Here is a 21,770-nt window from a genome sequence, read left to right as displayed (position 1 = left end):
ATCATTGTAAAAAGGAGGGTCAAGGAAAGTTTGTCCTGAAAGGCAGAAAAATGGTGGCAGTAACAATAGGAAGAAGGACTCAGGAAATGCTGCAATTGTTCAAGATGATGACTATGAATCTGCAGAGGCACTGATGGTGTCTGAAAAGAATCCAGAAACTAAATGGATAATGGATTCAGGGTGTTCATGGCATATGGCACCAAATAGATCATGGTTTGAACAATTTTTTGATCAAGCAGATGGGTTAGTACTCCTTGGAGATAACAAGCCTTGCAAAATTGAAGGAATTGGGTCTATAAGGTTCAAGTTTCATGATGGGGCTGAAAGGATTCTCACAGAGGTCAGATATGTACCTGAGTTGAAGAGAAATTTAATCTCTCTTGGTGAATTTGATAAAAGAGGGTATGTGTTCAAGGGAGAAAAAGGAATACTGAATGTAGTTAAAGACTCCATGGTTGTCATGAGGGGAATTATGGAGAATGGCCTCTATTCTGTAGATGTTGAAGTTGTAATTGGCTCTGTAGCCACTGCAACTGGAAGAGTTTTATCAAAAACTGAGTTATGGCACATGAGGTTGGGCCATGTAAGTGAGAAGGGGTTGATTGAATTGGCAAAACAGAAGCTGCTATGTGGGGACATAATGGAAAGATTAAAGTTCTGTGAACATTGTGTCTATGGCAAAGCCTGCAGAGCCAAATTTAATGCTGGACAGTAGAGAACAAAAGGTACCCTTGATTATGTTCATGCTGATCTTTGGGGTCCAACCAAGACTCCCTCTCATTCTGGAGCAAGGTATTTCTTGATCATTGTGGATGACTACTCAAGAAAGTTGTGGATCTACATTCAGAAAACAAAAGATGAGGCTTTTGATAACTTCAAAAGCTGGAAAGCACTTGTGGAAAACCAAACAGGCAGAAAGATCAAGAGGCTCCGTACTGATAATGGTCTTGAGTTCTGTTCTGAACCTTTCAATGATTTCTGTAAAGAGAATGGCATTGCAAGGCACAGGACAGTTGCGGGCACCCCTCAACAAAATGGTTTAGCTGAAAGATTCAACATGACCATTTTGGAGAGAGTGAGATGTATGTTGCTGAGTGCAGGATTACCCAAGATTTTTTGGGCTGAAGCAACAATGACTGTTGTATATCTCATCAACAAGTGTCCTTCAAAAGCTCTAAATTTCAAAACCCCTGAGGTTGTATATCTCATCAACAAGTGTCCTTCAAAAGCTCTAAATTTCAAAACCCCTGAGGAGATTTGGTCTGGCCATCCACCGAGTCTAAAACAACTAAAGGTATTTGGCTGTGTTGCCTATGCTCACATCAAGCAAGATAAATTGGAACCTAGAGTTGTCAAGTGTATTTTTCTAGGATATCCTAAAGGAGTGAAAGGGTATAAGCTGTGGTGTTTGGCGGCTGGTTTTAAGAGGTGTTTAGTGAGTCGTGATGTTGTCTTCAATGAAGCTGAGATGGCCTACAAGATCGAGCCCAGCATGGTTCAGTCCAGCACTGATCAGAGTAAGGAAACTGATTCTGAAAAATTAAATTTTGAGGTGGAGACTGAGGATAAACATGCTGAAACACAAGCTGCTAATTGGCCTCTTGATGAAGAAAAATCTGAAGAAGAGGAACAAGAAGAAGCTGACTATGTGCTGGCTCGAGATAGAATCAAACAACCTAAGAGGTATGGATATGTTGATCTAATAGCATTTACTCTGGTAGCTACTAGTGAAGTTTTGGAGGAAGATCCAAAAACTATTAAAGTTGTCTTAGCTAGTAAGGAGAAAGAAAAATGGCTAAGTGTCATGAATGAAGAGATTAAGTCTCTCCATGACAACCATACATGGGAATTAATTAAAAAACCACCTGGTTCTAGAGTGGTCAGCTGCAAATGGTTCTTCAAGAAGAAAGAAGGCATCCAAGGAGTTGAACCAGACAGATTTAAAGCTAGACTTGTTGCTCGAGGATTCACTCAAAAGGAGGGAATTGACTTCAATGAAGTTTTCTCTCCTGTAGTGAAAGACAGGTCAATCAGAATTCTTATGGCTATGGTGGCAGAATTTGATCTTGTGTTAGAACAAATGGATGTGAAGACAACATTTTTGTATAGGAAGCTTGATGAGGTGATATTGATGGAACAACCCGAGGGGTTTGAAGTCAAAGGTAAAGAGGATTATGTTTGCAAATTAAACAAATCCCTGTATGGTCTAAAACAGTCCCTAAGACAATGGAATAGGAGATTTGATGAATTTATGGCTGACATACAGTTTCATAGAAGTCACTATGATAACTGTGTTTACTTCAAATTTCCTTCTAAAGCGGAGTTTGTGATATTTCTATTATATGTTGATGATATTTTGATAGCAAGTAACAGCAAGAGTGAGGTTGAAAAATTGAAATCTGAGTTGAGCAGGGAATTTGAAATGAAGGATTTGGGAGCAACCAAGAGAATATTGGGAATAGAAATCAAACGGGACAGAAAAAGCAAATTGTTGTATTTGTCTCAGGAGTTATATCTCAGAAAAGTTCTTGAAAGGTTTGGAATGTCAAATTCCAAACCTGTAACTACTCCTATGTCACAGCAGTTTAAGCTCAGTACAAGTCAAGCGCCTAAGACACATGATGATATAATTTACATGGAAGGTATTCCATATGCTAATGTTGTAGGGTCACTAATGTATGCTATGGTATGTACTCTCCCTGACATAGCTCATGCAATGAGCTTAGTAAGTAGGTTCATGGCAAATCCAGGCAAAGCACATTGGCAAGCCCTGAAATGGATACTCAGATATATCAGAGGATCACTTGGAAGAGTTTTGGTTTATGGTGGAGCTAGGAATAGCAGAAGAACAACTGCTATTGAATGGTTTGTGGATTCTGATTATGCTGGCTGTTTAGATTCAAGGAAATCCCTCACAGGATTTGTGTTCACTGCTTTTGGCACTGCAATTAGTTGGAAAGCTAGCCTTCAAAAGGTAGTGGCTTTATCAACCACTGAAGTTGAGTATATTGCTCTTACAGAAGCTGTGAAAGAATCTTTGTGGCTTGAAGACATTGCAAAGGAGCTGAAAATACAAAATGAAGTGATCATAGTACATTGTGACAGCCAAAGTGCCATTGATTTATCCAAAAATTTTGTGCATCATGAGAGGACAAAGCACATTGATATTAAGCTGCATTTTGTCAGAGAAGTTATTGGTCAAGGATCAGTTATAGTCAAGAAGATTTCAACTGATTACAATCCTTCTGATATGATCATAAATGCTCTTCCAAGAAGCAAGTTTTTCCATTGTTTGAACTTGATTCAGCTAAAGGATGATTAAATCCTGTTTCTGCAACAGCCACTGTTTTTGTTAATGTTTTGTTATTGAACCAAGGTGGAGAATTGTTGTATGTTGGTTCATTAACAACCATTAGTTAGTTCTCTTGCTCTTTACCAACTTTGTATTTTTTCTGTTTTCTGTTATTCTTTTATAACATGTAGCAGTTAATTAGTGTCAAGTGGGTTGGGTTAGTTAGGCTTGAAATAGTGCTTCTATTTCTTCTTCTTGCATAGCCTAATTTTGTAGAGAGTTCTGTACTTAGAAAATTCTGCAGAGATTGAATAAAGTGGTTGTTGTGAGCACAGTGCAGTGTTGGCTCATTTTGTTTTTCTTTTCTGCATTTTGCTTATTCTTGTTCATACAAGAAACTCATTCTTTTGTGAATTAAAATCTGATCTTGGCACAACAGGTTGAAAAAAGGTGAGTGAGTCAACACTGTCGTGCAATCCATACAAAATTCACCTAATAACAGTAGTGAGTGTGTTGGAAAGCATGTTGTTAACGATTTTCATTAAATATGTTCTTTTTCTAAGTACTATTGTGATGTCTATACATTGTCCTCAGGCATGCAAGTTGGAGAGAAGAGAAGACTTGTAATTCCACCATCATTAGCGTGCGTGATTAAATTCTTGTGTCTTTTAAACACCATTTTCTGTTCTCTGATTTCTTATTTGGGATTCCCATAACCTCTACTGTGTGCATGTATAAGGTCTGAGAGTGATGAACATTATGCCAAATTACCACCAAATTCATGGTTGGTTTATGACTTCGAACTGGTTAAAGTTCATTGAATATTTCACCCAAGTGATTGTGGCTAGTTAAGATTGTGGATGGAAAAAAAATCATGGAGTCTGGAGGCAATACAGTGGACAGCCAAAAGCCAACTGTACACAATTTTGTTGTTGGATTGGTTGAACTTGAATTTCTGGTGACCGGTGAATGGTTTTTGGTCTAGAAGATGTTGATTCTTCCAGATACCGTGTTAAAAATTAAAGATATTGAGGGTGAAGGTAGTGAAAATGTTCACATACATATAACGGGTTATCCGAACTAAATAACATTATACATGTGATATGATTTTGAAATGCTCCAGGGCTTAGTCAACAACTATTTTGTTTTAGATTTAGGCCTTGTTCGAATTTGTTTATGTTTGGCTTTATGTCCCCTGCACCTTGAACGGACGTTTGAGGAAAGAACCCTTTGGTATCTTTTGGATCATTGAGAGACCTGTCAACGGTTTTCCAAACATAGGCTTAGCTTTTCTATATATATATAAAAAAGGTATTTATTGGAGAAACAAGAAGAAAAAATTAAATAAGCTTTTTTTTAAAAGTTAAAATTAGCTAATGATCATTAAACTTTTCAATAACCTCATAACACGATTAATCACACGTAGATAGTTGTTTATTTACTATAACATCTGTGAAGTAAAGTTAACTGTTTATGCATATAGTTAACGCGGTGTGTGATGATAAAAAAGTTTCATGATGACACTAATAATCATTTGTAAGGCAAAGTAATTAATCATCAATAGAGGTTTTAGTAACTTCATGACACTATATTAATTACAAATGGATAATTGCACATAATTGCATTCATCTACTTTTATCCACTTATGAAATGGTTAATAATATTTATATATGTAATTAATCATGTGTGTTGAGTAAATCATGTGTTACTCTTTCCTTGCTGATGTTTTGTCAAATTTGGCTGCTGCTGATATGTGCATTCCCATATGTCTCACTAGAAAGCAAAAGAAGGCATGTTGATAGTAATGTTACTCTAAAGTTGGTACTGATGAATTACACATGATATGTACTTTATTTCAACCACACATTTTAGATTTTGCTTAAATATGTTTTTGTCTCTGATAAATATATGTTTTTTTCGTTTGGTTTCTGATAAATTTTTCTTTTGCATTGAATTCTTAGTATTTCAAAAATTTAATCTTAGGTTCCTGCCGTTAGTCCGTAATCATTAACTGTTTACGTAGTTGTTAATCGGCCAAGCAAACATGTCACATGTGGTGCCACATGTAATTTTTCTCTGACTGTGATTACAAAACGACGTCGTATTGCCCCTTTCTTCTTTCTCATATCTGTCTCCATCACCCTTCATCTTCCTCATTTCCCACCATTGTGCCACCGATGATGTTTCATTTTTTATTAGTTGATGGTGTGACACCCTCTACCCCACACATATATGTACTAATAATAAAATGAATAAGAAATCAGAATTAATTAAAAGTCTTTAAAACACATTTAAATAAAAGTATTTCATAAGGGTAAAAAGCTCACATTCACTTCACTATTACCAAATAAAACTTGTCAGAAACATGTTTGGCTTAAAACATAATGTAATTAAACAAAACTCATGCCCTAATGTCACATCCGATCAGATCATTGTGTCCCGACGTCCTTTAGTACAAGGTTCCTTAAAACAGTTCACATAGTCATTTGTTCCCACGAACACAAAGTTCGAGATCATCACAAGATCCAAACACAAACAACACACCGGGAGTGAGTTATCACATTCTTAACTAATAGAGAGAAATAAGACAACATGTAGATATACATATCATATAAACAAAATACAACTTACTTAAACATAGCTCACGTCATTCCACCACTTTGCCGCGTAACATCACATCATAGCAAGTCTCATTCATTTTCACATCATTAACGTACTCAAGGATCACAACACAATATCATTAAATCAATCAATATCTAAAGAGTCAATCAGGGCCTCTCCCTCCTGATTCAGGTCCAACCCAGAAAACATTTTAGCACACAGACTCTATCTATGAACTGTACAAAACACAGGACTCCTCAATTGTGATGTAGCTCCATGTGGAGCTTGTAGGCCTTGGATCTTCTTCATCAATGGATTCCTTTCCTTCATGAAGTTTAATGGCAGTGGAATAAAGAAGGAAGAAAGATGATTGGAGATGCCACTTCAAGGAGAAGATGAGTCAAGAAGAAGCTCACTACCATAGGAAGCCATGGACAAGAGCTTGAAGGAGGAGAAGATAGGGGGAGGGAGAAGGAGAGAAGGAACACAAAATTTTGTATCTCAAATGAGATCTAAACTTTGAAGTGTAATTTTGAAATGATCAAAGTTGAAAAAATGCACACACATGATCTCTATTTATAGCCAAAGTGTCACACAAAATTGGAGAAAAATTTGAATTTCACTTGAATTTGAAATTGAATTTGTGGAGCCAAATTTTGGAGTCAAAATTTCACTAATTATGATTAGTGAATTTTAACTATAGTTCAGCCCACTAATCCAAGATCAAGTTCAAGATTATCCACTAAGTGTGCTTAAGTGTCATGAGACATGTAAAGCATGAAGGACATGCATAAAGTGTGACTATATGATGTGGCAATGGGGTGTAGCAAGCAAATGCTTACCTCCCCCTCTAAAATTTAATTGGATTGGGCTTCTCCCAATTCAATTAAATTTATTTCCCAACACACACATCAAATATTCACGTAATGCATGTGAAATTACAAAACTACCCCTAATACAAAAAATTAGTCTAGGTGTCCTAAAATACAAGGGCTAAAAAATCTTACATTTCTAGGGTACCCTACCTACATTATGGAGCCCTAAATACATGGCCCAAAAATAATGAAACATTAATCTAATATGTAAAAAGATAAGAGGGCTCATACTTAGCCCACGGGCCCGAAATCTATCATGAGGCTCATAAGAACCCTAAGGCCTTCTCTTGCATCTCTGGCTCAATCTTCTTGGAGTCTTCTATCCAAGGCTCATAAGTACCCTACATACATGATGTAGCTCCATGTGGAGCTTGTAGGCCTTGGATGTTCTTCATCAATGGAGTCATTTTCTTCTTAAAGATGAATGACAACGAAATTGAGAAGGAAGAAAGATGATTGGAGATGGCACTTCAAGGAGAAGATGAGTCAAGAAGAAGCTCACCACCATAGGAAGCCATGGATAAGAGCTTGAAGGAGGAGAAGATGAGGGGAGGGAGAAGGAGAGAAGGGGCACGAAATTTTGTGCCTCAAATGAGGTATGAACTTTGAAGTGTAATTCTCAAATGATCAAAGTTGAAAAAATGCACACACATGGCCTCTATTTATAGCCTAAGTGTCACACAAAATTGGAGGGAAATTTGAATTTCATTTGAATTTGAAATTGAATTTGTGGAGCCAAATTTTAGAGCCAAAATTTCACTAATTATGATTAGTGAATTTTAGCTATGGTTCAACTCACTAATCCAAGATCAAGTCCAAGATAATCCACTAAATGTGCTTAGGTGTCATGAGGCATGTAAAGCATGAAGGACATGCACAAAGTGTGACTATATGATGTGCCAATGGGATGTAGCAAGCAAATGCTCACTTCCCCCTCTAAAATTTAATTGGATTGGGCTTCTCCCAATTCAATTAAATTTATTTGCCAACGCACACATCAAATATTCACTTAATGCATGTGAAATTACAAAATAACCCTAATACAAAAAACTGGTTAAGGTGTCCTAAAATACAAGGGCTGAAGAATCATACATTTCTAGGATATCCTACCTACATTATGGAGTCCTAAATACAAGGCTAAAAAATAATGAAACCTTAATCTAATATGTACAAAGATAAGTGGGCTCATACTTAGTCCATGAGTCTGAAATCTATCCTAAGGATCATAAGAACCCTAGGGCCTTCTCTTGCATCTCTGGTCCAATCTTCTTGGAGTCTTCTATCCAATACCCTTGGAGGGTAGGATTGCATTAAATTTTTCTCGAAATAATTTTATCTTGTCGCACTTGTGATTAAACTCGTCGGGTCCCCACAGTGGTTCCGATCACAATACCCGTCGCACAATAACTTGTCACCCTTAAAGGGTCTTATAGTCATGTGATTGTATGGTTCATAACTCACAATTCAGTGCACACAATATCTCAATGCACATATATATTACAAGTCAATACATACTCAATTTATCACATACACTTGATCTTAATCACAATGGTATAATCTCAATTTAACATGTTATCACACCTCATGAATCATATACACTTTACCGATGTACTATGCACTACACACAACTACTTAATTGTTTTCAAAATCATTTTAACTCATCACACCTCAAAGAGATTAAACTCGTTGGGTTGCTACAGTGGATCCCATCACAATACTCATCGCACAAACTCATCGCTCTTAAAGGGTCTTACAATTATGTGATTGCATAGTTCATAGTTCGTAGCTCACAACTCAACACATATAGCATCTCACAGTTCATAGGTTCAATTAGTCACTTACTCATAATTTGAATCCATTTCATAATCTTAATATAACAATTTATACAAAAATCTTTCTCACAATATGGGGAGTAAAACCCCTCGAACAATTTCACACAATCATATTAAAATCAATTAATGAAAATCATAGGTCAAAAACACGAAAATACCAAGAGCACTCAATTTTATCAACTAATTCATATCAGCACATCAATTGGTCCATCAAACACAACAATATCATATTTATAATCGTAAAGGAAAATTACAATTTAATAAACATCCCAAAACAAACCCAAATTTAATCCTCTAAGGATCCCTACACATGTTCATTCTAACCCTCAATTGTGATAAACTCATCTCTTACCTCTAAGCAGATTGACGTGTGTATTCCTACAGTGATAGCAGCATCTCTAGTGGTTTTTTGAGATTTTTCAAGCTTTTCCTTTGGTTGCTCTGCTTGGGTTTCCAAGCGTTAGAGGGAAGGAGAAGAGATTGAAGCCTCCATTTTACTGTCTCTATGCGAGGGACGTTTCTCTCTTTGTGGACATTATTTTTCAAATCCCAACAGTGGAGGTGTTCAAAAATGGGTTCCGAAAGTGGTGTCCAAATTTCACTATGATCCAACGTTTGATGAGTCCAGGAATGTAGTTTTACTAAGACAGGTTTTGGGTCTCTGCGGGAAAAGAGAAAGCTACAATGCGATGGGTATCTCTGCCACCTCAGACATTGTTTCACAAATTCTAATGGTGAGAATGTTTGAAAATGAGTTCCAAATATGGTGCTTAAATTTTACAAATATGCAGCGATTAACGAGTCTGAGATCGCCATTTTAATGAGACAGTTTTGGGTGTATGCGGGAAAAGAGAGGATTTTGGGAGAGGAAGAAGGAAAAACGAACATGAGAAGAAGACGAAGCGTAAAGACGTATCGTCAATCTAAAAACTGACCTAACGTGTCTCTATTTATGGCTAGGGTACTTTCAGCCTATTATTTACTCTATTTTTTCATTTTTATAAATAAAAACTCTATTTTATTTCATATCAAATGAATAAATAAAATATCATTTTTATTTTCCTTCAAATCATTATTTTAATAAAGTTATTTCTTCTTATTTATTTAATTATAAAAACCTCATCATTTTTCTAAAACTCTATTTATTTATAAATAAAAATCCTTTTTAATTTATTTACGAAGAAGGGGATGTTATAGGTGGACTAGATGAAAACAAGTTGGATGAAAGAATAGATATGAACCAACAAAACCCAAAACGAATGAGAGTGTAGTAGTAGTTCTGACCCAAATCGAAACAAAAAACACAAACACCTGAACGATGTAATAGCGAAACCGAGCAAGCAAGATCCTGAAACGAGAAAGAGAGAATCAAATCTTGCAACATCATGGCGGTGTTGACGAGGAAGCGCCGACGCATGATGGCGGAAGCCGTGGCGGCGGTGATTGCGATCCTGTCGGAGGATCTGATGATCAAGATCCTTGTTAGGGTTAGGGTTAGCAACCCCTTTGCAATTGAGGTGCGTGTGCAAGCAGTGGAAATCTCTGGTGCTGGATCTCCAATTCATGAAGAAGAATTTTCACACATCATTCTTGGACATCAAGGATCTCACATCCAAAGCCATGGAGGACATGAACGTGTTTCAATTGCAACTCAATACGCCCCTGCATTGGCAGAAGAAGAGAAGAAGAAGTGCATTCGATGGTGAACGGGTTGGCTCAGTTGGATAACATGTTGGTGGTGATTCGATCCCTAAATAGGACCTTGGAAACGATTAAGGTTGAAGTTCAAGCGATCAAGGAGAGAGTGAAGTGTCTCTAGAGTTTTTTACAAATTTATCTGAAGACAACAACAACTTCTTCCTCCTTCTCACACTCCATGTGATTGATTATTCCCCTTTTTTTAAATTTTGCAATGTTTATTTATAAATAATTTCACACAGTTGCTTCTTTTAAAAAAAAAATTTTAAATCACGATGATGAAGTAACATTGGAGTGGAGTAAATTATTTGGATGGTTTTGACATCATTGTTGGTGTTCAAAGATGAGAGATGGCGGATTCAGCAATGATGAATAATGAGGTTGCTAAAGCTATGAGAGGAAAAGGAATAGGTGAAGATGAAGGAAACTGAGGGACTGAAGAAAACACATTTGACTGAATCAAGGAATGAATGGGGACTGTTGGAATGAATGGCGAGATGCACGCCTTGGCGGTGGTGGCGATGAGTAGGACCAGAATGGGGTTTAGACTCAACAGAGAAAGAGGCAGCAGAAAGAAAAATGAATTTATTTAACGTGCAAAACGACGTCATTTTGTATTTTTTCTTAAAAAAAAAACCTTTTCCCACGTGTAATCTCAGTCAGAGAAAAATCTCATGTGACATGCTTGCGTGGGTGGGTAACGGCCATGTAGGCAGTTAACAATTAAGGACTAACACGAGGGATCTAAGACAAAATTTCTAAAATATTAGGGATCCAATTCAAAAGAAAAATTTATCAATGACCAAATGAAAAAAACGTGTATTTATGAGACCATAAAGATATTTAAGCCTTTATATTTTTAGATTAGCTTTAAAACCCGTGTTTGCATTTCTAAGGGGTGTGGGGGTGCAGGAGGGGGGGGGGGGGGTAAATGATGTATTTTATCTAGGGGTGGGTAAGCGGGTCGGCCCGCCCGCATAAGCCCGCATTGGTAGCGGACTGGTCCAATCCGCCCCGCTTCTTACACGGACCAAATAAATTGGTCTGTCCCCGCCTCGCGGACCCCACGGGTCAAACGGGCCGGTCCGCGGGCCTAGTTTTAAAAGAATTTTAATTTTAATAAAAATATAATACAATCAAATTAAGTTCAATACAAATGTAAATAAAGTCTCAATAATTAATCAATTACATCAATAAAATAAATAATGTCTTAACAAAAGAAAATCCAAGCAATAAATCTAAAATATGAAATTTAAACATCTCCAACTGATTTCATATTTGAAGTAGTTTGAGCCTTCTCCATATCTTCATCTTCTTTTCCTAAAACTCGAAATAATAATAAATATTAGAATAAAATCAAGTTAAGTGATTAAAAGACAATAATTATTACATATTATTTACCCTGCATATCAAATACTAGTAACCAATTTTTAGTATATATTGTCAACAAGAAGCCTAGTTCAATATTTGTTAAGCACACGTGAGGAGAAAAAATGTTCTTAGCCTGCTACAATTACTAAATATGATATGAGTTATTTTTTATAATAAAAATATATTAAAATATCTTCAAAAATATTTATTTAACAATTATTTTTGGCTTAAATGATAAGAATTAATATTTTTATTATTTATGACTTTCAGATCTGAAAATGATAGATTAAAAGAGAAAAAGATCGAAAAAATATCAAAAAAAAAGATTTTTAGCAAGTTATCACTTATTTTTTTTATCTTAATCTTTTATTTTTCTTATCTTATCCTTTTTTATTTTTATCATCTTTTAATTTAAATATTTTATTTTTATCTTTATATCTTTATCTTATCTAATATATTTCTTTATATGTTATTTAAAAAAAAAGTTTAAAGTGAAAAAGAGAAAATCAAACTTAATATAATTGGGTCAGAATCACACAAATTAAACCTGCGGGCTGCAGGCAACCTGTGGACCCCGCGGGTCAAACCCGCATAGTCCGCGGATTAAGCGGGACGGGTCCAAAAATATGACATAACCATTGACCGTTTGAAAAAATTGGTCTGTAACCCGCGCGGACCGCTGATCCCGCGGGTCAATCCATGGACCTGAGCCCGTTTACCCACCCCTAATCTTATCCAACACTTCACTTAAAAGGTGTAGTTTTTTAACACTTAAATATCTTTTTCTTGTTAAATTGATTTTAAGAGGGTGATTACGTGTTTGGAAACATATTTCGAGCCAATAAATAACGTCCATTGACTATAAGACGCGAAAACTTATTTCAATCCCATACCATTTCAATATCATTCCCAACAATAAAAGGTTTATAGGTAACAAGATAAGTTTTCAGACACGTAGCAGAACCCCAAGTATAAATCCTTCCTTAGAAACCATAAACTAATAAAAATAGTAAAAAATTGCTGACATAAATGCACTAACGAGTAGCTATACTATACCTACCTGTAGCTTTATAACTGCTTGGACTGGTGCCTTATGAGCAAACCCAAGTCTCTTCAGATTGCTCATTCCTCCACCGTCTTAAGACACAATAGTATAGTGTCCAAAAATTGGACCAAAATTGAAGCATAGTATTAGGAGATTTTAGAACATAGAATCCAAGCAACAAGAAGCAGAATTAGAATTAAAAAAATTGATGATGAAATTTAAAACCTTATACCGATCAAAAGAAGAGGATACAGCATGCACATCATCAAACATAATGTCAATGACTTGCAATTGATGGCCCTTGAGAGTGTGGACCTTTTCACCCGTGTTTAAGTCCCAGACAAAGACCAGAGTGTCCTTGCAGGAATGATGTGTTCGGGGGAATCCACTCCAAAGGTCCTACAAAGCTCGTGTAACCTAGCAGAATCTTTGAACTCACAAACTTGTGGTTGTTGTTCTGATCAGACCACAACCTAATCGTTTGGTCCCTCAACAACGTCATTATGCCCTTGTTACCACACGCACACATTCCGCTAACCTATGATCAAACAATCAATGCAAATTGGAATTCGAATGAAAAAAAAATGACAATGTAGAAGGGTGCGGTAGGGATATTACATATCAAGAATTGAAAAGACAAATCTTGTGTTGCTCATTTGATAGAGGAAGCGAGGGAGCGTGAGAAAGGTTTAATGATCGCAACTCAACACAAACAAACCCATCTCACAGGCTTCCTTGCTTGCTTCTACAACTTCCTTTTTATTTAAGGTTTAAGATTCAAATACAATATTCCATAGATCAGTACGTAGAAGTTAAAAGAAAACAAAAAATACTTTGAATGTAACCGCACCCACTGGTAAATCAAATCTCAAAATACTAATAAAGTGCATCTCTGACCTCAAACCAGATCCTGAGTGCGCATGATCTGCACGGGGCGCTTTTGTTTGCGATCCGTACCTGCGAGTCGGACTGAACTTACAAGGCTTAGAAGCACCTCCTGAAGGTGATCGACACACTCCTGGCTGATGATTCGCTGATCAACGACCACCACCGTTACTGTTACAGAATCCTCTGAGTCTTGCTTTGAAGGGCAAACAATTTTTTTTTTTGGTTTCTTTTGCTGGAGACAAAAGTTGTGGGAGAGGATCCAGTTCTCTCATTGTATATAAAAGATTTGACTCGTACACTGGAAAGACCCCACATCCTTTTATGCTCTCTTTATTGTAATTAAATTTAAATACAAATGTTATGTGGCAGAAATGATCATACACTTCACTTATTCCGCCAAATTTGTTGATATCATGATACCAAAATAATACGTGATCTGAAATCAATTTTTCGCAGCCTATAATCCTGCGATGGTCCAAACTGATCAGCATATCATCTCGATAGATAGCGCAAGAAAACCGGTTATCTTTTAAGACTGATCCCTCCAAAAGAATGATGCAATAAATGAAACCACATAAATGAGATTTTGGAAGATAAGGAATAGTTATTGAACTCTCTTCTGTATGAAATCCATACTTGCTGTTTGTGACATGATCTCCAGGGAAGAAGAAGTATTCATCCTCACGGTATGTAGGGTCTTTGTTTAAGTAGGGTATGCGACTCTGATACATGTGTTGTAACACTAGCCGTTGAGTTATATCTGTCTTAAGAGAAATGCAGTTGATGGCACTCACCTCTTTCACCCCTGGTGGAAGCTTCGGCAGGGATACCAGTCTCCGACAATTATTTAAATGAAGCTCTCTTAGGGATGGTGGAATCTTCGGCAAAGACATGAGTCTCCAAAAATTATTTAAGTGAAGCTCTCTTAGGGATGGTGGAAGTTTCGGCAAGGACACAAGTCTCCAACAATTATTTAAATGAAGCTCTCTCAGGGATGATGGAAGCTTCGGTAGAGACATGAGTCTCTGACAATTATTTAAATGAAGCTCTGTTAGGGATGGTGGAAGCTCCGGCAGATACATGAGTTTCGTACAGAAATCATCTAATTTTAGCTTTCTCATCATTGAAAGGTTTTTTATGTTTGCAGGCAAGATCTCAACATTAGTTCCACTTAGGTCTAACACTTCTAAAGACAATAAGTGATCAATTGGTGATGACAATGTACATATAGCAGTGTGAGATAACATCAAATCTATCATTTCCTCTGATGTCACCGTGAATTCCTTGAGAGAAGAACAACCTAAGAGGTCAAGTACATAGAGAGATTTGGAATTTAGATGGATCTGATACAAGCTTTTACAATGATTAAGATATACTCTTTCAAGTTTTTTGGCCATAAATAAGTCTGGGATCTCAATCAAGTCTCGAGACTCTTGAAGGTCAATGGTCTTTAAACTCACGAGGTTCTGTAAAAAAAATAAAAATACATCACATTGACCATAAATCATTAAAATAAAATTCTTAGTATACATTGAAGCTCATCATCCTAGGTGTGGCTCTTGTGATTGTGAATGAGTTTCATTCGAGTAAGCAAAAGACTAGTTACCACTTTGTCTTACGATTCTCTACCCTACCTTTGCAAATAGAAAGAAAAATGTAGTATGTATATTCACAATCATACCTGAACCCCATCCCAGAGCTTTTTGAGCTTGCTACGAGGCATGGAAATCTCTACAAGTTGTTCAGCGCAAAAGTTAGACGGCAAAGACTCAAGACAACATTCATCCCAATGAAGGTACCTCAATTTGTTAGACAATGACTCAAGACCATTACTAAGGAACACATTAAATTGGTTGTTACTCCGCCACCCTTTGTGGATTCGAAGAAATCTCAGGTTAGTCATCTTTGCAAGGGAATCGGAGCTCAAAAATAGATCCCCAGTTAATTTATGCAGATTTAAAATTATGCCTTCAACAACATCAGTTCCCTAACAAAGTTTAGAATACTAATTAGAAAAGGTAATCATACTAGCTGCATTCTAAAAAGATACATGTATTATCAAATAAAAGCAATTGCACTTGCCTTGTTATGTTTCAAAACATCAACAACTTCCTCGTGTTTGCACAATCGACTTCGTCTTCCAGGATCTTTGATAGATTGTTGACGAATAATTTCTCGACCCATTTCTTGTGTCAAGTCATGCATTTCTATCTCATTGTATTTTGAAATTCTTATGAGAGATTTATCTAAAAGTACTTCTATCTCAGATGCTGGAAAGAAACCAAAAGCTTCCAATAATCCTGCTACCCAATCTCTTTTTCCTCCTTTGAAGAAGCATGCAAGGTCTAAAAAGATCTCTTTTTGTGAACAATCTAAGTCATAATAACTCAATTTTAATTCATTATGAATTTCCACATTTAGAATCTTTTGAATTTTTCTCAATTCACTTTCCCATGCGTCTTTACATTTTTGACGAAGACTTTTACCCAAAATTTTTAAAGCCAAAGGAATACCTTTGCAATAGAAAATTACTCTTCTTGATAGATCTTCATATCCATCTTTAGGTTGTTCTTCTCCAAAAACAGTCAAACAGAAAAGCTGAAGGGAGTGATGAGAGCTCAATTCCTCGACTGAATATATTTCATCAACTAGGCTAAGCATTTGCTTATTTCTACTCGTAACAATGACCCTACTTCCTAGTCCCAAAAAATCATATTCTCCAATTAGCTTTTCTAATTGCTCAGAGGTAGCCACGTCATCCAAGACAATGAAAACTCTTTTACCCTGGAGATTACTCATTTCAGACTTATCAAAAACATTTATGAAGAAGCAATGACCTTCAAACTCAGGAGACAATTCATTATATAAAGCAGTAGCAAGGGTGCTTTTACCTATGCCACCCATGCCCCATATTCCAAGGGTTCTAACTTCACTAGACCCATTATTTAGAAATGATTCAATCCGTTTATAATGTTCCTCAATTCCAACCAATCCTTTACTTTGGTTTTGGTATCTGCGAGGCAATTTTTCCGAAACAGCTCTAACAATGTCCTTAAGCAATTCAACATCATTCCTAGCACACATTAACAATAGGAAATTAATAAATAAGAGATGAGTTATTTGTTTAACAAATTAGAAAAAAAAAACTATCCATGATCAATATGGTAGTGTAGTAGAGAAAGAAACACAAAAAAATATAGTTGAGGGATGAAAATCCAATGACTTTGAGAAGATAATCAATGCCTCTATATTTTCTTTGTAGTGACCTTGCTAAGTGTTATCGGGATTACTCGATGTTAGATATGCTAGGACCGACGTATGTAAATAAATTGATGTATATGAAATCACCAACATAGGATATGAAACACAAATAACAAGTAACACATGGCATAATTAACTTTCCTTGCCAAAGGCCCATAATGGTCTATAAATATTGTACCATATAAGGAATAAGACAACTTTGACCCGTTTTATACAACACCCTCTCTCTCTCTCTCTCTCTCTCTCTCTCTCTCTCTCTCTCTCTCTCTCTCTCTCTCTCTCTCTCTCTCTCTCTCTCTCTCTCTCTCTCTCTCTCTCTCTCTCTCTCTCTCTCTCTCTCTCTCTCTCTCTCTCTCTCTCTCTCTCTCTCTCTCTATCATAATCATGCTCTTCATGTTCCAGTGATCACACCATAACATTGGCTCCTATACTTAATGGGAAAACATCATCTAACGTTTATTCATGTGTATTGACACAATCCTCATTTGGTGATGATGGTTCTCATCATGAAGGATGAGTGAGGAAAAGTTAGAAGAGATATGAATGACGGGTACACTAAGGGATGGTTTGAACGGTTACAAGGAACCATGGGGAGACTAAGGAAATTTCCAATTAAGGGGGACTCATGAGCCTCACTTGAAATTTCTAACTAAAGCGGAGCTATATCCATGGTTGGTGAGAGCATATTGACATGAGATATGTCCTCTGAATCATCATCAATATGTTGCGTAACACCATTAAGGCCCGGGAGGCTTAGTGGTAATGTTTATGTAAGACCATTAGCACCAGTGGGGTTTAATGGCAACATGGGCCCAAAATATGATAATGTGTGAGATAGATGTTTGGACTAGTATATTGTGAGCGTAGTTTTCTAGTGAACCACACGTGGTGGTTTTATATGTTAGTGTGTGATATTTCATTGTTTGTGGCTTTTAAGGGAGCAGAGGACTCAACCCTCACACCAACATTTTCAGGTTCAGATGATGAGCGTTGGAGGGATTCCTTCGAGAGTTCTTCATCAGGTTCTTGTTGTGGGTTCACTTTTGTCTGGCATATACCTTCTTGGTGGCGTGTGTATTTCGTAGGGCTTAGATAAATGACTGCTTTGAGACTTAGGTTTTCCATTTTGGTGTATTGATTTAAATAGACCTAGGTTTCATGGACTTTTATACGTGTGCAATCATCTTATTTACTTACTATTTAGCTTTGATACTTATTTACTTATGTTTGGTGGTCATGGAGGCTCATCTCAAATCTTTATATATATACTTGATGTTATTTCAAAGATGTAACATGTTATACTTCAAGTTTAGCTATTTATTATGTATATCAACTTATGGATTTAAATGAAACAACATTTTATGAATATGTATGTTGCATACGATTTCAAAAATAGATTGCTTTCTTTTTAAGTTGATAGCTGTCATTAAAAAGAAAAAGGTTGAGGAGACTTTGTGAAAAAATTTATTTCAGTGAAAATTTTATCCTATCTTTTCATGTTTTATGATGTTTATGAAAAGGATTTTGGAGTCACTTGTTTATAAAGATGAATAAAAGGTATTTGAAGTGTATTTGTAATCCCTGATTTTAGGGTGTTACACAGTAAGAAGGAAAGTAGAAAATGAAGAGTTGCCAATTTTCAATTAAGATTGAAAGAGAAGTTATTTAATTTGTAATGATTATGGTTACTATGCAATAACTGTGTAATTGTGCGCATGCACAAATCATGAAAAGCACAGGGATCACACAAAAAGAGCACCTGAATGTGGCTTTCATTTACATTACGATGTTCTTAAGCCGATATTACTTTTATGAAGCAACACCGACTTGGGGGCTACTATTACGGGGAAGATATTCAACTCTACACTCTTAAGCCAGTATTACTTCTACGAAGTAACACTGACTTAGGGGCTACTTTTACGAGGACAATATTCGCTTATATACTCTTAATCCAGTATTACTTCTACGTAGCAGCACCAACCTGAGGGCTAGTGTTACAGGGATTACCCAAGCATTAGATATGCTAGGACTGACGTAGGATATGAAACAGAAATAATAAGTAACACACAACATACAAGGAATAGGACAACTCTGACACATTTTATACCACTCTCTCTTAAAACTCTCTCATTCACAATCACGATCAAGGTTATCAAACTCGAGAGTTTATGCAGACTCGTTAGAGTTTCATAGACTCGACTCGTGAACTCAACTCGTAGACTCGTAAGTGCCTACTTCATATAAAAATAATAATAATATATCTATAAATAACATACTAGTTAAACATTTCAACAATATAATAAAGTAAAACAGTAAATCATAAAGTTCAAAATATTAAAATAACCAAGTCTAGTAATAATACATCACTACTAGATAATAACTTGCAGACGTTATAGTAGTGGTAGATCATTCTCATCGAGGGGTTGATGTTATTAGAGATCAAGGGTTTGATATTATTAAAGGTGAGAATTTTATATTTGAGAATAACACACTAAATGAAGGTATGTTGAATGCTAAACAAACAAAAAACAATAAAAAATGACTTACATTTTGGTCTTATTTTTTTAACTTGCTAACTCGTTGACTTGGTAGTAAACTCAAGAGTATACCGAGTTTACTTAGAGTTTATAGAGTTTGCTCAGAGTCTACTAAAAAAGAGTTTACTCAAGAGTCAACTCACAGAGGACAAATGGATTCGTAAACTAGTAAGAGTTAGCGAGTTAACTCCAGAGTTTGATAACCATGATCACGATCAAGGTGTTATACTACAGAAGTATGTTCAGTTTAGAATCAAATTCGGCCAACTCAATCTAAAATAATTCATTGTCATTCTCATATTTTATCATTAGAAAATTTAATCACACTGAATTCATTTTATTTACCTATAATTTTTAGAGTCCAACCCAACTAAATTTGCTGCTTCAGTAAGAGCATCTTTCCATTTGTTGCATTCAGGCTCTCCCTCAAGTTTTGCAAAGGCTTGCTTATAGCTCCCAATTTGCTTCCTCACATGGGATGGATCTATATTGTAAAACACTGGTATCACAATCTGTCCTTTTTCTTTCTTGCATTCCAAGATCTTGAAGAGTTCACCCAAGCACCACTTTGAGGAAGCATAGTTATCTGAGAAGATGACAATAGATATACAAGAATCTTCGATGGCTTTGGTGAGTGCTAGTGCGATTTGATCTCCCTTTTCAAGTTGTTCATCTATATAGGTTTTAATTTTCTTTTGCATCAAAGCTTCGTAAAGATGGCATGTGAAGTTCCTTCGGGTGTCCTCACCTCGAAAGCTTAGAAAAACGTCATATTTTTTAGGGAATACCTTAGAAGCAGATCCAGAGGAAGAAGCAACAACATTGATCATTTTCTCAGCCATCACGAATTCCAAGTGCTGAACCTGTGGTTATTATAAATCTACACTTGAATAAATAAATAATTTTAAAAACAGCTTCTGCATTTGAATGTTTTCTGGACACATGTTCTTACTATTTTTTCATTGAAATTTCTAAATCTTTCTAATGTGAGATCAAACAGTTCAACGTTCACACTCTTGCCCTCCTATGGAACTATATATAAATAAACAATGTTTAGCAATTGGCAACTGTCATGTTGAGTTGTTTAAGTTAAATCTTCCTATTAATACAAGTTGAATCATGCATGCTGGAGTTCAACCTTGTTTGGTTTGATAGAAAGCAATCATACATTGGTTTATAATTGCATTGCTATTCACTTAATCTGAAGTTCGGATTTACTATCGATTCTCTGAATATATAAATTTTAGGATTAAGGCTTAGATTTTTGCTTGTCTACTAAGCTTCCATTATGTTCAATGAATTATCAGATTTTTCAAGTCAAAATAAAGCATTAATCAACGATAAAACCTTAAATTTGTGCATTAAATCCAATGCATGATTGCTTTCTATCAAACTAAACATGGTTGAACTCCAACATGCATTGTTCAACTTCTATAATGAATAGTGGGTGCCATAGGAAGATTAACTTAGCCTTAAAAAACTGGACTTTGAGAAAAGCATTATCAATGAAAAATAAATTAAATCTACAAATCACATCTTCACAACAGCATAGACAGTCATCAGATGGCATGAAGCAAAAAATCAAGGTATTTGCATAGTTTCTACTTTCTAACCATTTAAAACATGCTTGACACTTCATTAGATTAAATTAAACCAACATATCAGTTACAATTCAGAAATCTAATCAGATAAGTGAAAGTAGGCCTACCTTAAATTAAAAAAGAATTGTAGATGGCCAATCTGAACAGAAATAACAAGTGCATGCCCTTAGAATGATTGTCAGTTTAACACAAGGAATGGGGACATCGAAAGCAAGCTTCACAAAAAATACCAAAAAAAGAAATAAATTAACCATGTCGTTTCATCATCTATTATTTTTATTGGAGGTAAAATTGAAAATGGAGAAAAAGATCTTCCCACAGACCCAGTCCAACTTCTAGCAACAGAGAAGATTACACAGATTTTTACTTCAACACAAGAGCTTCTTGGGAGAAACAGAGAATAACTATAGACAACAATTGTATAGTGCAGATAAATAAGCATTTCTCAAGTATGAAAGAAGAATTAGATAGCATCTGTATATACAATTGTGCAGGTGGTGTGTATATTATATGTAATTTCTAAGAAGTTCAACATACTATCACGCAGAGTCTACTCACATGCTTTCGTAGAAGGTTCCTCTGACTTTCTTAGAAATTCACATCCCCTAATCAACATGTCTCATATCTGTTGACTTTTTGACTTTTTGGCAATTTAGGGCGTGCACAAGTGTAGAACATAGAATTTTCGCCCTTCATTTAAGACGGACTGACAAACTATTTATTGGGTAGCTGTTAGTTTGACCTGCAATGCCGTGCGTGTACTAGAGAC

The 21,770-nt window shown here is 35.9% G+C and overlaps 1 protein-coding gene across 10 annotated transcripts; it reads right to left on the bottom strand.

The window, feature by feature from the left end:
- Positions 1–11,406: 11,406 nt before the first annotated feature.
- Positions 11,407–21,770, bottom strand: LOC100813640 (disease resistance protein RUN1). 10 transcript variants are annotated; one of them, XM_006593836.4, is made up of 9 exons: positions 21,325–21,536; positions 21,109–21,216; positions 19,746–20,263; positions 15,685–16,675; positions 15,284–15,589; positions 13,612–15,068; positions 12,947–13,252; positions 12,730–12,806; positions 11,456–11,618 (listed from the first exon to the last, which is right to left on the bottom strand). In XM_006593836.4, the coding sequence occupies exons 3-6, from the start codon at positions 20,240–20,242 to the stop codon at positions 13,752–13,754; spliced, it is 3,111 nt and encodes a 1,036-aa protein (XP_006593899.1). In that variant the 5' UTR covers positions 20,243–20,263; positions 21,109–21,216; positions 21,325–21,536; the 3' UTR covers positions 11,456–11,618; positions 12,730–12,806; positions 12,947–13,252; positions 13,612–13,751. The 10 variants fall into 10 exon arrangements, with proteins under 10 accessions (XP_040863803.1, XP_006593899.1, XP_014621889.1 ...); XM_014766403.3 differs by adding an exon at positions 13,333–13,469 and having other exon boundaries at positions 11,559–11,618; positions 12,730–13,252; XM_041007869.1 differs by having other exon boundaries at positions 11,407–11,618; positions 12,730–13,252.

This window comes from Glycine max, chromosome 13, assembly GCF_000004515.6.
Source record: "Glycine max cultivar Williams 82 chromosome 13, Glycine_max_v4.0, whole genome shotgun sequence".
In the NCBI taxonomy this organism is placed as follows: domain Eukaryota; kingdom Viridiplantae; phylum Streptophyta; class Magnoliopsida; order Fabales; family Fabaceae; genus Glycine; species Glycine max.
The sequence above is the reverse complement of the archived record's forward strand: the minus strand, read 5'-3'. Positions and strand labels throughout refer to the sequence as shown.

Coding starts and splice junctions, on each gene's coding strand:
- LOC100813640 (XM_041007870.1), bottom strand. CDS start 20,242: ATGGCTGAGAAAATGATCAATGTTGTTGCTTCTTCCTCTGGATCTGCT. Junction 16,676..19,745: donor TTGGACTCTAAAAATTATAG/GTAAATAAAATG, acceptor AATGTGTGCTAG/GAATGATGTTGAATTGCTTA. Junction 15,069..15,283: donor AGCTCTGGGATGGGGTTCAG/GTATGATTGTGA, acceptor TTTTTTTTACAG/AACCTCGTGAGTTTAAAGAC.